The following is a 14402-nucleotide window of genomic DNA, read 5'->3' as shown; positions in this document are numbered from 1 at the left end:
GAACCTTAGCTTCGGAGTGTCCGCACCTTTTCCAACTTGAAAATTAAAATAAGAAAGAAAGAAAAAAAAGAAGAGAGAAGACCGAGTCCCAGAGAGACAGACAAACTCAAAAAGATCCCCTTCGTTCACAAGGCTTCCAAACAAGCGGATAGTGTCCACCGATACACAGTTTTTTGGAGGGAGGGAGGGAGAGAGCTGAGACTTTCTTCGTTTTTTTTTTTTTTTTTTTTTCCAACCTCTTTGATTTGAAAGGTTTCTTCTTCAACTTCAACTTCAATCTAATTCTTATTCAACTTTCATTTTCCTTCTTCATGCTTTTACATTTTTGTTGTCTGCTTTTTCTTGTGATCATTGGGTTTTAGGGGTTTCTGTGGAATTGCATGTTGTGGGTTTGATTTTTTTTTTTTTGCCTTTTTTGTTGGGGTGTGGTTTTGGGTTCTTCTTGTGAAGCTTAGCAATTGGTTGAAATTTGAAAATTTTGAACTTTGGGGGTTCTTATGGCTTGTAAGTATAAGGTGGGGTGAGGGAAAGTTGGGGGATTTCTTTCTACTTTTTTCTGTGTACATTTTAGCTGCGATCGTTTTGTAGCAGAAAGGTGCTGATTTTGTAGTTGGATTGTTTTAGAAGAACGGGTTTTCTCATCTTTTGTTTTTAGTGGGGGAATATACTGTTTTTGAAAAATATAGTTTCAAAAGTTGTTGATCGGAAAAATGATATCTTTTGTTCTGGGGGAGGAGTTGATTTTAAGAATGTGACCCTTGCCTTTTATGATGCAATTAGTTGGAGTTTGAATTTTTTTTTTTTTTTTGTGGATTTTCTTTTTCTGTAGCTGAGGGTTTCGAGAATTGAGGGAAATTGAACACAAGAGATACGTTTGAAGGTGTGTGTTCTTTTCTTTGCTTTATTTTTATGGATGTGTTACTGAAAGTTACTTAACTTCAATCTCTGTGTTTTTAGTTTTTTTGGATGTGAACTAAGGGAAATATTTTGTCATTTGTTAATGTAATGTGTTTGATGATGCAGGAACTTTTGTTTTTGTACAAGAATGGGTGATCACATGGTTTTGTGCGTGGACCGCCTCATTACGCCTGAAAGTTTACAGTCGCTGCAGGGAACTACTGCTCCAGGATCTTCTTTAGAATCTTCATCTTCTCAAAATTCGGAGCCACCTGTTTGTGCTATTGCTGTAGAAGATGTGGATGAACATGATGGATCTGAAGAAGACCCCCTTATTCAGACAGTTGAATGTCGAATATGTCAGGAAGAGGACAGCATTAAGAATTTGGAGGTTCCTTGTGCTTGCAGTGGCAGCTTGAAGGTATGTATAGGTACCATTTGCTAACACTTCTATTGCAATGGTCCTTGTAGTTTAACAAAATGGTTCGCCGATCAATAGACAGTTTATTAAAAGAAGAGTATATTTTGTGAATGTAACACGTGTTGTAGAGTTATTGTATTACTTTACTCCCCATGAAGTTGTGAATCCTTTGGTGGTTGGTTTGCATTGCTCCCTTAACTTAAAGGGGCACGAAGAGCCAATCCTGATTGTCTTTATTGCTTCTGCACACCATTTCTAGCTTCTAAATGTGAAGAGGCATTTACCTGACTTGACTCGTGTCAGAAGAGAGCACGATAAAAGAGTTATTTTCAATTTTTAATTGTCATCTGTATTTTTGCATTAGTTGGTTTGAGTTGAGAGTATGGGATCTTATAGTGTGATGGCAATGTATAATATGTTCTTTCTGTTAGAAGTTATATTGGAAAGAAACCTTTTTTTTTGGGCTGTGGTAGTGTAGTTCCCTGACAGAGGACATACCACATTTCAAGCCAGACCCTTGATTTGTTGTTTAATTAAACCCCGTGCCTTGATTCCTTTGGAGAAGTCTGATTTTATCATTGTTATTATTATTACTGATAAATTTGTTCTGTTTTAGATGTTTCTGATTCTATTCATTTCTCTTTTCCAGTATGCTCACAGGAAATGTGTCCAGCGATGGTGCAATGAGAAGGGAGATATAACTTGTGAAATCTGTCATCAGGTAAATTATATCACGACCGTTAGAAAATCTGGAATATTTGTTGTTATATTTAGTTTCTAGGGATTCTTTTGGCTGATTAGTAATCGATGAGTCAAACCAAGAAGTTAGTAAGAAACAACCTTTTTATTTGGAAGCTACAAATGGCTGCACCTTTGTACATGGTGAATCATTGTTATTATCACGTGTACATGCCAGGCTCATGAAAAATGATGTAGATGGTGGTTAAGTTGAAGGTTGATGTGTGTTAATACATTATGAAATATTATTTTTGCACAATAAGAGCTTGTGCTTGAATGCTTGCATAAATATTAATGACATCTGAAGCTAACTTATGCTGATGCCAAACTTTCCCTCTCCTCTGACTTATGTAAATTGCATCTTGATTCTCACATTTTACTCCAAGTACTGGGAAGGTCAAATCAACATGTTAATATTTTAATTCCCTCTTTTTCAGAATTATCAGCCTGGTTATACCTTGCCTGTACCACCCCCTCGATCGGAAGATGCCACCATTGATGTGAGGCAAGTTTTGGTTCACCTAGCTTAATGATGTATATTTTGGTTCATGAATTTCTACTAACACAGTTTCTGAAGGTTCTATTATTGTTCATTCTAACTTTTGCTTCTTGAACTCCTCTATCTTGTCTACTGCTATTACTACGGATGTTGTTAGATCTAATCTTTGATTTTCTGTTCCTCAAATGCATTTGCAGTGAAGGTTGGGCAGTCTCTGAAACTGCTTTAGATTTGAATGATCCACGACTTTTGGCTATGGCAGCTGCAGAACGTCACTTTCTTGAGGCAGAATACGATGAATATGCAGATGCTAGTGCGAATGGAACGGCATTTTGCCGATCTGCTGCTCTGATTGTGAGACTCTAATTCCTTGTTAGATGCTGAATTTTGTTAATCCAAACTTGGTTTGAGTCTTTCAACATCAAGATGTTCTGTAGCTTTATACCGTTTCTTCATATCTCTCTCCGAATATTTATCTGTTAAGATTAGAATTAACATCTGTAGTTTGGCTCCATAATGTTGATTATTACTGTTGCTTCATGGCAGTTGTTGGCTCTTTTGCTGTTGAGGCACGCTCTGTACCTTACAAATGGTGATGGAGAAGATGATGCTTACACTTTCTTCTCGGTAAGTAAGACATTGAATTTTTTTGCCCTTTAACACTTAAGTTTGTGTACTGGCTATTGTTAACTTTTATATACATTGACAGCTTTTATTGCTGCGAGCTGCTGGGTTTCTTCTTCCCTGCTACATAATGGCGTGGGCCATCAGCATACTACAGCGTCGAAGACAAAGACAGGTTTGTACAAAGAGCTGAATTTATGCTTTACATTACAAAACTTTAATAATCTTCCCGTTTTTGTGCTTTAAATTTTTATGAACAAAACCTGAATTTATTTTGTTGTCTGATCTTTTACTTTTCTTACAGGAAGCCGCAGCACTTGCAGCAACTGAAGTTGCATTTATGCTGCAGGCAGCGCAAGGCCAAAGCCTTCAGTTTACCATTGCTCCTGGGCCTGTGGTTACTCCCCATCAAGAGCCACTCCAATAATAACGTTTCTTTATGGAGTGCAGAGAGGCTTTATATATATTTTAACTCCAACCTAAATTTATTCTACTGTATTTCACCTTCTTTTTTTTAAAAAAAAACTTTCATCAGTAAACTGTAATTTACTATCTTCCTCTTAGCATCCTCCACAAGTTTTTTCTTCGTACTGCTTTCAATCTGTCTCTTGCATTCTATCATCCTCAATTTCTGAGTTACGTCTGTATATAATTCTGGATATCACCTAATCAGTGATGGTTGCACCAGAGAATTGAGTTTCTTTGTTCAAGAGTTATTCCTGTATAACTATAGATTTATCTCCTTGAGTTGTGTTTAAGTTGGTAAGATGTTGGGTTGTAATAAATTTAATCGATGAATACGTTTCAACACACTAGTTGTCTCATGGTCCATTTCTTTAGAATATATGTAACTTTACCATAGATGACCAAGCAATCTATTATTCCATATTAGTTTCAACTTGGAAGGGCTTTTCTTAGTTTATCATGTTATAAAATATGTCTAGAATGCACTTTAGTTAGCTTGCATGATCTTTAATTAAAGGAACCTATTCTTGAGAGGCAATTTTAAACAAACAAAGTAGGGTGTGGAAGCTGAAGGCATACGAAAGCTAAGCTAAGTTGATGAATGAAACAATTGGGAGAGGAGGGAGGGTGATTCAAAGATGGTCAGTCTTCATAGGCTCTAAAGGGAAAATTAAAGGAGTTTGGTCTCAGTCGAGGGTTGGGCAGCCAAAAGGGACCTAAAATAAAAGCATTAAAGAGCTCCACTGAAGCATAGAATGAGAACACTAGACTGATTCTCAAGACCAAATTTTCTTGCAAGGACCAAAAGGAAAAAAAGCTTCCTCTTTTTTTCCTTTCCGGTAGAAGCTCTGTACCCCTTCTCTCGTTTAACGTCTCTGGAGGGGTATGTGTCTATTCATTTCGGGTCTCTCTTTCTCTCTTTTACTCCTGCAGGCCAGAAAGAGATATTTTACAGAAGAAAAGGGGATTAGTGTCCTATTATTCTCACATGATTACATAGATTAAAATGTTAAGGCATTTATCATTTGCTATAATGATGTTTAGAGACTTGATAATTCAGTTTGGGATTTGTGGTTTGATGACATGGAATGACAGCTAAGTGAGACCAGTCTTGGTCTGGTAAAAAAGCCAAAAGGGAAATCCTAAAATTGGAACAAAATGTAAGGAACTAATGAAATGCACATCACAAGGAAAAAGATCCGTATTCCCTGTCTTCTCAAAGATATTGTTCCATTCAACCTTTTCTTTTCTTTTCCCCTTTTAAATTCAAACCTGTCAAAGCCCCTCTCAAAAACAGCCTCATATTGCTTCTTTTGCAGGCTTATCATAAGATGAATCTTAGATTTCCCTACACATGTTCTGGGCCCCAAATATGTCTTTTGCTTTTTGGTCATCCTATTCCTATCCCATAAAAGATGGAACTCCTAACTTCTTACTACAATGACCCATCCTAAACTTTGGCTCTGCATATATCTCAGACACATCCTTCTCCTCCCCATTCCCTCCTCATCGAACACAAATACTTTCATCCTTCTTCTGGTTTTAAGTACAAATGGGGTTCTTGATCCATAGGGTGACCATGCTACTTCTCTGTATTTGGTTTTTGGCTCTTCAACCAGAAGGAACCAATGGGTTGACAAACATTGATCTAGCACTCAGATGGGATAAAGCACACATTCCCATTTTCAATAGCTTCAAGTTTGTGAAGGATGTATCTGTTGAGGATGATTGGGGAAGAATGCTGGCTTTTGCTCCAGCACCTTCCACAGGTTTAGATCCAACCCAGTTGAACAAAAGAAGGGTTCGAAGAGGATCTGATCCTATCCACAACAAATGTTGAGAAGAAGAAATGAAGAAGATACAAAGACGTTTCGTACCCGTTTGTTTTCAAAGAAAAATAGAATGTTGGGAAGCCCTGTTGATGAAAAGATGATATCCTAGATAGTTTATCAAAGATTGTTGGCAGCTTTCTTGTAGAATTGAAGATTACATCTACTTGGGTAAGTAGCTTCAGTGATGTACAAACCCAAAGCTCTAACAAACCAAACAGCTTTATTAGATGTAAAAGAAAGAAAGAAAAAAGGTTTCTTCTGCCATACAAATAGGTAGATGCTCTGTAGAAAAATGTATTCCATGTTTTCTATATATATATATATATATATTCTTTTCCATGCTTTATTTGTTAAGTTTTACGTTCATCACTAGAGTTCCCTAAGCAAGAGCTATGCATATCTGACAACAATTTTCCAAGCCCTCATTCTGTTTCTCATGTCTGTTGACAATATCATCAGATGACAATTATTCATCAAATTTTCATTTGAGATGTCAGACATGTCACGTTAAATCGAGTCTAAAGTTATCAAGTTGAAGAATGGCCCTAAAAAGTTAAAAATGATCTATACTTGAGTAACCACAATTCTTAATAATTGGATTGTAGGGAAGTGAATGTCGATCTTATTCTGTCAGTTTTCTTACCAAATCATTTTTTCCTATTTTGATTTACACAATTTGATCACTGCTCCTGGTGTTTTTAAGAAAAAGACCTTTGATTATGTATGCTGTCAAAAACTGGACAAGAATGAAGATGATAAGGTCTAAGGCTGCAATGAACTTTACAAGTTAACTGAATGAATAATCGAGTAAAGATTGATTCTAGACAGCCAATAATCTCAAAACTACTCTGTTTTGAGTTAAGAGATTCATGATACCAGCAACATGGAGAAGGGATGACAGATCTCCGTGACTACAAAACTTCCTATGATTATTAAATTCATTATCAACTGTTCTTTAGGAGAAGTTGAGATCTACTGTACCTGTTCTTCCTATTCCGATTAGATTTTATTTTTGACACTTTACGTGACACTGCTTGCCAAATCATATCAACAGCATCACCACTTTGAGATGGATACTGATATTCAAATTCATGCACGATTTCCTTTATTCTATCCCACATCTTTGTCCACCTTTCCCGTCCAATTCCACGAAGAAGATTCAGTAGATAACCTTTCCTTATAGAATCTGCTGCTCGAACAAAGACACAAAACTCTGAGTAGTCCAAGATATCTTCATATGGCAGCTCAATATCGTCACTTATAATAACAGGAACACAATGACTTGCAATAGAATCAAAAAGTCGATTTGATGAGGGGGTGTCTCCTGCAATGTTGAGGCAGAACTTGGATGAGGCCATTCCTTGGCCTGCCTTGTTGATTCCATTCCCCTTAACACTTCCAAAAGTAAAATGAACGTCCTCCTCATCTTTCAGAAGGTAATATAGTTCTTGGCGAACTACACCTCCCTGAAGACAAATTCAAACAGAAAATTTGAATAAATTTTATCAACTTAAATGTTATCAGTTATTGTAAGAACGCAGGGTCGCTAAAAAGGATCTAAGAAAAAATGATAAAGGTAAGCAATGCAACAGTAGAAACCAAACTAAGCAGATGAAAAGCAATTTAAATAGCCATACGTAACAAAGGATAATTCTTTGGTTTAGTATGTTAATGCATGTCATTTCTTTTGCACTGTATATAACAGGATTGGTCATTCCATAGATTAATTAGGTGCAGATGAATCCAACAAAGCATTAAATATTTAGTTTTTAGTACTCCTCAAGATTCCTTTCACCTGCATATCAACAGTTGGCTATAGGTCACCACTGCTTGCAAGCAACTCATCAGCAAAAGATCATCCAAGTCCGATTATGCATTGAATTTGAGATCATAATGATTTAGTTAGAGTATCAAAATATTCTTCTTACCATGAACCTGCAATATTACTGTTCATGGCCCTGCTTTAAACATCAAGTTCATACATAAACCAAAAAGGACGTTCTATCATATACCTTTTCCAACGAGATTACCAAGTCCAACATATAAGGGATCATAATCATGCATTTCCGATCACAAACAAAAGGGATTTAGGAAATGATATGAAACACCAATGCAGAACATAATTTAGGCATAACCTAGATTGCTTGCCAGAAAATAAGATAAAAAGAGAAGAACCTCTGAGAAGTAATAGCACATCAATAAGTTTCTCAAAGGCGCAGAAAGACTTACATCCTTCCTGTATATAGCTCCTTGAAAGTACACCAAAATAGGACGCTCATCAAATGTGGCAGATTTAGAACTAGGAACCGTCTTCACTATATGTCTGTAAGGAGCAATAATATCTTTTTCAATATTTGCAATCGCAGCTGGGTACCTTCCAAAATCTGCAAGCACAAACATAGCCGAGCCAAGTTTCTTTCTCGCATCCAACATACTATTCGGATGATGTGCAATTACGAGATGATTCTTTCCACCTGTTCGCCTCCACTCCTTCTGACCAAACAGAAAATCAATCAACTTTTGCTGCAATATCTTGTTCACATTGATTTTCTCCTTCCCATGTGACTTAGAATGTTGGTTGTAACTCAAGGATGAGAAAAAAGGCACAAAAATGACATCTGCTTGACTTGAATCCTTCACCCTAACCGCAGTGCAAGTATGATCCATATCCGGGACATTCGATGATAAAAGATCAAGTGTAAGCCAGTATTCCATACTATGCTGTAAATTTAACCCACCAGGGTATGGTGGGATTTGACTTCTATTACTGACATAAGGCCAAATTTGATCCTTCTCTCCCTTCCATCCCAACAACCCAAAGTGGTATAAAGGTGGAAGATCATACATGAAAACTCTCAAACGAGCCTTTGCAGGATCACAACCCAAGTCTGACTGATTTTCTACAGAAACTTCATCCTTGACAAAATTAGAAACTGGATAATCAACATCCCTATCTGTAACGGCTTCTTTGGCTTCCCCAGGTTGTGTAGGAAGCTCCATTGGTTCATCCTCCACATTGGGCTTTAGGTAATTTGAAGTATTATTAACAACAATAAACTTGAGTACCGAACTGGGGAAGAATGAATTATAGTTGGATTGTAGAATGAATACAGAAGAAAGGATTAGAAGGAACATAGATACGGTTATCAAGTACAAAAACAACCTAGTGGGAAGCATGCTTTTCTCCGACATTGCTAAAGACAACAAGTCCGTTACAAATTCAGAAAATTAGAACAGACAACAATCCAGCATTGCCATTGTCAAACAAATTAGCAACTTTCATTCAGAAATGAAGTCAAAAGGGACCCCATCCCATCCCATCCCATCCCATCCCATCCTATCCCATTTCGCATCTATCAAAGAACTTTTCAGAAACCCATTGAAACCAATCCAATACCCAATCCTCTCAACAACAAAAAGGGCAGAATCCGTTCACTTCACAGAATATATTCAAATGGGTAATGTATGTATAAACTCAGAAGAAATGACAGCTACGGAAAGCTTTGGATTTGTGCAGAACCCAGAAGCTTGTGGTTTTGCATTTTGAAACAGAGAGAGAAAGGGAGAGAGAGAATAAGGTAAAGCTTACAAATGGTAGTGGCGAGCAGCAGAGAAGAGGAGGTTCAATTGAAGGTGATTGTAGATGAAAAGTCATCTGGGTTCTGAAGCATTAATGATGAAAAATCAATTGGAAGAAGAAAGGCTATGAATTTCTACGGCGAATAATGAAACTAAAAACAAAACAAACTTCGAAATAAAAAGAAAATCCCATTTTATACGCTTTGACCAATTACTATTATCAACATTTTCTAGTGGTTTTAAACTAAAATACAAAATCCTCCATTCATTACCCCCACTCTTTTTAGTATTTATTGCATGGTTACCATTTAATCACCTCATTAATTATCCTAAATACACACATTTATATGATTTAAATTACCTCTTTTAACCTCATTTCTTCTTAACCTTGTAATAATTGCTATTCATAGTGAAGTAGTTGAGAAAAGCTTTTGTTGTGCCATTTCTTCTTTTAAATGCAATCCATGAAACAAACACTCTCAACCTACCCTTCCCTATGCTTCATCTCATGCGCATAAAACATACAATGTATGACTTAACTTATTTAATTCCTCCTTTACTATTTAACAATTCACAATCACTTTATTCCACCAATAAATTCTCTTACTTTTTTCTCATCTCTATAAAATAATTTCCCCATGTATAGATGGAAAACTAAGAAATTATGCATTAGATTGTGAAAAGGAAGAAAGAGGCATCTGTTGGGTTGAAAAGAAGAAGAAGAGGCAAAAGTGGGAAAAAGATGGATGTGATGTGATGTGTTTGGAAGTAGCAACTTTTTGCATGTTGTAACATATATGATATATACTTCCCATTACAAAAGCATTCAATTAATGACCTTTTTTTTTTTTATATATATATTTAATTTTAGACTAAAGTTTTGATGTTATAGCTAGTGTGTATGTTAATGTTATAATTGTAAAGTATAATGAAACGTTCATAATTTGATTGAAGAAGAAATTAAAGTAGGAAAAGGAGGTGTAAAGTAGAAGGATAGATAGAGATGAAAGGTGAAAAAATAAAAGAAAGGGAATATTAAAATGAGTTGTTCTTTTTGAAAATTACAAAATGCATTGAGATTAACACTTTTTGATTAGAAGTATTAAGGAAGTAATTAGTGTTGGGAGTAGTGAGAAGTGGTTTTAATTTTGATAATTAAGGATTCAAAACTTTTTTTAAATTGAAAGTGAAGGGTTGAAGAAAACTAAGGAAGGCCAAACCTAAAGAGTTTTGTTGTGTAGGGAGGGAGGGCTAAATGGTCACTCCACAACTTTTAAATTAAATTTCAAATGTTTCTCTTTTTTTGTCTATTTTACAATTTGAAATTTGATTTTCTTTTTTCATTTGGCTTTTCTAATAACTCTAAGTATATATATATATATATATATATGGTCCTTTTCAACTTTAAATTTTATATATTTTTGTTTTAATTCAAAAAATATTATAATCATTTTGTAAAATTTATATACGAGAAAAACTAAATAATTTTAGATTTTAAAATTTTGTTTTTCCTTTAAGAATTTTAAATAGACACTTAATAAAAGAATCCAAAATTTTAATATAGCTTATAAATATTTTAATTGTATTTAAACAAAACTTTATTTATTTTAATCTTAGCGTTGAATTGTAAAATGAGGAGTTTGGGCAATGGACTGGGCTTTGATCCTATACAAGGCAATTATATTGGGCTTTTCCTTTAACTTTTGAGCCCAAATGTATTGTCATCTCTTTACCAAAGAAATCCATTATTATTCATAATTGTAATGGATACCGTTTTATATTTTCTTTTACTATAATAATCGAAGATAGGGAATAATCGAACCACCTATCTCGGAGTTACTAATATACTCGAAGCTCTTGTTAGTAAATATCATCTTATTTGGATGTATGTTAAAGTTTACTCCAACAAAGATACGTAAATTTGTAATTTCAAAATAAACACAACTCAATAATTGATATTGTAATTTTACTTTTAACCTATAAATAATAAATTTTATTTTGCTATTAAAAAAACTACTTTGTATATCCAATAATATATACATCTTTAAATTTGTTGGGTAAACGTTTCGATTATGCCACTCAAACTTTCCTAACCTTTATCGTTTTTAATTCCAAATTATTTACTTTCTATTTACATTGAACACTATAACGTTTAATTTTGTGAATTAAGAGGTATAAAATTGAGGGTTAAGATTGTTTCTCTTTTCATGATCAAAAGATTTAAAGCATTATTCCTACCATTTCATTTGGACAAATACAAATACTTATATCTATTGCTTAAATTGGTTGGACTTTATTATATGATTTGCTCTCATTATTTTTCTCATTACATACCTCTAATAAAAGAAAAAGATGAATTGGGCATAAACAAAAAGTGGAAAAAGCAAACAAAATGAAACCAAAGTAATTGATCCTAACTAGGGCAACATTATTATTATTGTGTCACATCCCATTTTTGTCTTCATATTAAGATGAAAGTTAATTATAAGTTAAAACGTAAAAAGTAAAAAAAAAGCTTATTAGCATATTTGAAACTTGTCTCGCTTAAGTCAACTTGTATTAATTACAAATAATTCAATTTATAGCCTTCATAGGTTAAAAATCAGCATATATATATATAGATAGATAAATAGTAGGACGTTTTTATTCACGTAGCATTACCAACTAGATTTACTCGTAAATGTTGATACAATTATAAATAAAAAAAATTTAATTGATACAATAATAAAATAGAGTAAGTTATAATTTAGTTTTGACTAACTAATAGTTGAATGTGGCCAATTTCAATAAGATATCCAATAATTGCTTTTTTTTGTTCTAAAGTAGTAGAGATGTCACACTCTCTCCCTTATAAGAACCATTTTTCACGTTAGCTTTCACATTTTTCTCTTAATTATCCATTTGAAAGACATATAGCATAATTCTTTTTTAATTATTCCTTTTGTAGTTTAAAGATTAAACCAAACAGCACACATATTATTTAAATATATAATGTGAATTTGAAGTGTTATATATAGAGAGAGAATAAGAAAATAATATGTAAATGAATTAATAATTTCCCCATCAAAAGGGTTGAAATTAAAAAGGAAAAAAAGAAAGTTGCATATTATTATTGTGTAACCCTACCACCCCATCCCCTAACCTTTTAGACAAAGACAGGGACAGAGATGGATGTGTACAATGTTAAAAATTGAAAGGAATAGACTTTTCATGTCACTATCTGTCTGTCACAAATACCCACCTCAGTTTTGTCATTTTTAGTTTATACCCCTTCACAAACCTCCTGCATATTCATTTTTTTTGCCCCCCTTCTTTTATTTTTATGCCTCCAAACAATAAACTACGCTACAAATCTATTTAACTCTCATCTCCCTTTCTTCGTCATTTATATATACACACTACAAACGGTTTAGGAGTGGTGGTGAAGACTTTGAATATCTAATCTTTAAAAGAGTGGTTGTCCGTGTGTCTATAACTTAATGAGTTGAGGTTCTCCATTATATTCTTAAGTTATATTATAAAGCAATGAAAACTTTAATGCATCTTTATCAAATTTAAGTATATATAACTTTGAACTTTATTCTCGCTTTCCATTGTATTGTACATTCAACTTAACTATTGGAAATATATTCGGTTGCACCGATTAATCCTTCGATCTTCATTATCTAGTTTAAAGAAAACACTATGCTACCTTTTCCCACAGGAAACTGAATAGCAACTCCATTTAACATTATGTACAAGAATTTGAAATCCTTTGACCCTATACTTTGCCTTTGTCAAAAAGGAAACAAAGAGGGGGGGAAACATTACCTATAGGCTAGGGAAACTGGACACTTTCTTTATATACTTGAAGAAGACAGTTTCAAATTTTATTCCCTACTATTGATTGATCATGACAAACAGTAAAGGGGGCTTATCTTTGGTTATCAAATCACATTGAAATTGATATGTTCAGATCAATATTCAATGAATTTGAGGGTTTTATGATATAAACCAAAATGAATTGAGAAAATGTATTTGACTAACAAGGCAATATATAATTAAGCACATGCAAATGTTTGAGCCCCTTCCAAATTTTGCAATTCTGAATGAATTGACACAATTGATTAATAATAATATTTAGCTAATTAGTCCAAAGAGAATATTGTGTTATTTAATTTGTTGCTTTAATCACTGATGATCACTTCAATTTCTAATCAGCCAAAAGTTTTTCTTTTATTAATTGATTGAGAAAAGACCCTTCAAATATATATCAAAGATGAAGTTTGTAAAATGACATTCAACTTTAACCAAAATGATGAAGCTAAGGAGAGAGATGTGAAGTGATGTTGAAAGAAACACAGTACAAAAGAGGTGTCCATCCACCATTGGCAGCCTAAGAAGAAAACAAAAGTTTCACATGCTATTGAAATTTAGGTCAGCTTAGTTCAAGTAAAAAAAGAAATTCACTTGCCAAATTTTTGTATAATTAATTTACAAAGGATGTGCTATATGATTGGATTTTTGTGGGCCTTGAGAAAGGAGTGATATAATATTTCTTTTCACAAATGATTGCTTCAAAGATAAGGTAACTTCCATTTATATGAGGTCATGGTTTGATCAATACAGGCACCATAAATTTATATATATATATAAAATTTTTGAAAAGGATTACAAATTGGATCGGAGTTTATCTTAATTAATTATTAGTTGTTTCAAATAACATTGACCTCTAAGTTCTAAAATGAAATGATGTACTTCATAGTTCATATAGTATTGAATCGAAGTGGGTAAATCACATATATACCAGTTTGTACTGCAAATTAACATTTTACACACATGGCTTGATGTTAATTAAAGTCAAAGTTTTAAGAACAAAATTAAATAATTTCATAAAAGATACAGTTCATTCTTTTAACAATGCACAAGAGGACCAAAAAGAATGAAGTTGTATCGAAATATTTCAATTGGGTTATTAACACAATTCATTGTATGCTACAAAATAAGTACTCGAGAATACCAAAATGTAGAGACTAGAAGAAAGACCTTCAATAGAGCATATACTATCATGTCTACTGCTATATATAAAATCTATTGTTACACAATTAACGAGTAATATGGTATTAAGCGACAAAACTAAAGCGTTGTTAGAGGTAATTGTTGCAGAAATTCCTCAACGGAGGATATAATTCGAAGCAAATTTAGAATCTGTATTTGTCTTAATATTACGTCTTAAGTTATGTAAGGTAAACTGAGGTGGAGTGAGATAGATAGCGATTCTTCCAAATTGGTAATCGGTGTGAGTGTAGAGATTAAAAATAAAAAGGAGGAGAGAATCTAAGAAGAAGGAGAAAGAGAGATCAGAGGG

At 33.7% G+C, this 14402-nt stretch overlaps 2 protein-coding genes across 2 annotated transcripts; one reads left to right on the top strand and one right to left on the bottom strand.

Annotated features, from left to right (window-relative positions):
- Positions 1 to 78: 78 nt before the first annotated feature.
- Positions 79 to 4003, top strand: LOC101217964. Its single transcript, XM_004137363.3, has 9 exons — positions 79 to 252; positions 830 to 880; positions 1024 to 1318; positions 1968 to 2039; positions 2494 to 2561; positions 2753 to 2909; positions 3102 to 3182; positions 3265 to 3354; positions 3484 to 4003. Exons 3-9 carry the CDS (start codon positions 1046 to 1048, stop codon positions 3604 to 3606), a joined length of 864 nt encoding a protein of 287 aa, XP_004137411.1. The 5' UTR covers positions 79 to 252; positions 830 to 880; positions 1024 to 1045; the 3' UTR covers positions 3607 to 4003.
- Positions 4004 to 6171: 2168 nt separating this feature from the next.
- LOC101219466 (probable arabinosyltransferase ARAD1) lies at positions 6172 to 9352 on the bottom strand. The gene is made up of 2 exons (XM_004137536.3): positions 7706 to 9352; positions 6172 to 6942 (listed from the first exon to the last, which is right to left on the bottom strand). The coding sequence occupies exons 1-2, from the start codon at positions 8666 to 8668 to the stop codon at positions 6421 to 6423; spliced, it is 1485 nt and encodes a 494-aa protein (XP_004137584.1). The 5' UTR covers positions 8669 to 9352; the 3' UTR covers positions 6172 to 6420.
- Between the last annotated feature and the right edge of the window lie 5050 nt (positions 9353 to 14402).

The sequence above is a fragment of the Cucumis sativus genome, chromosome 1, assembly GCF_000004075.3.
Source record: "Cucumis sativus cultivar 9930 chromosome 1, Cucumber_9930_V3, whole genome shotgun sequence".
Lineage (NCBI taxonomy): Eukaryota > Viridiplantae > Streptophyta > Magnoliopsida > Cucurbitales > Cucurbitaceae > Cucumis > Cucumis sativus.
This window is presented reverse-complemented; position numbering and strand designations above follow the sequence as displayed.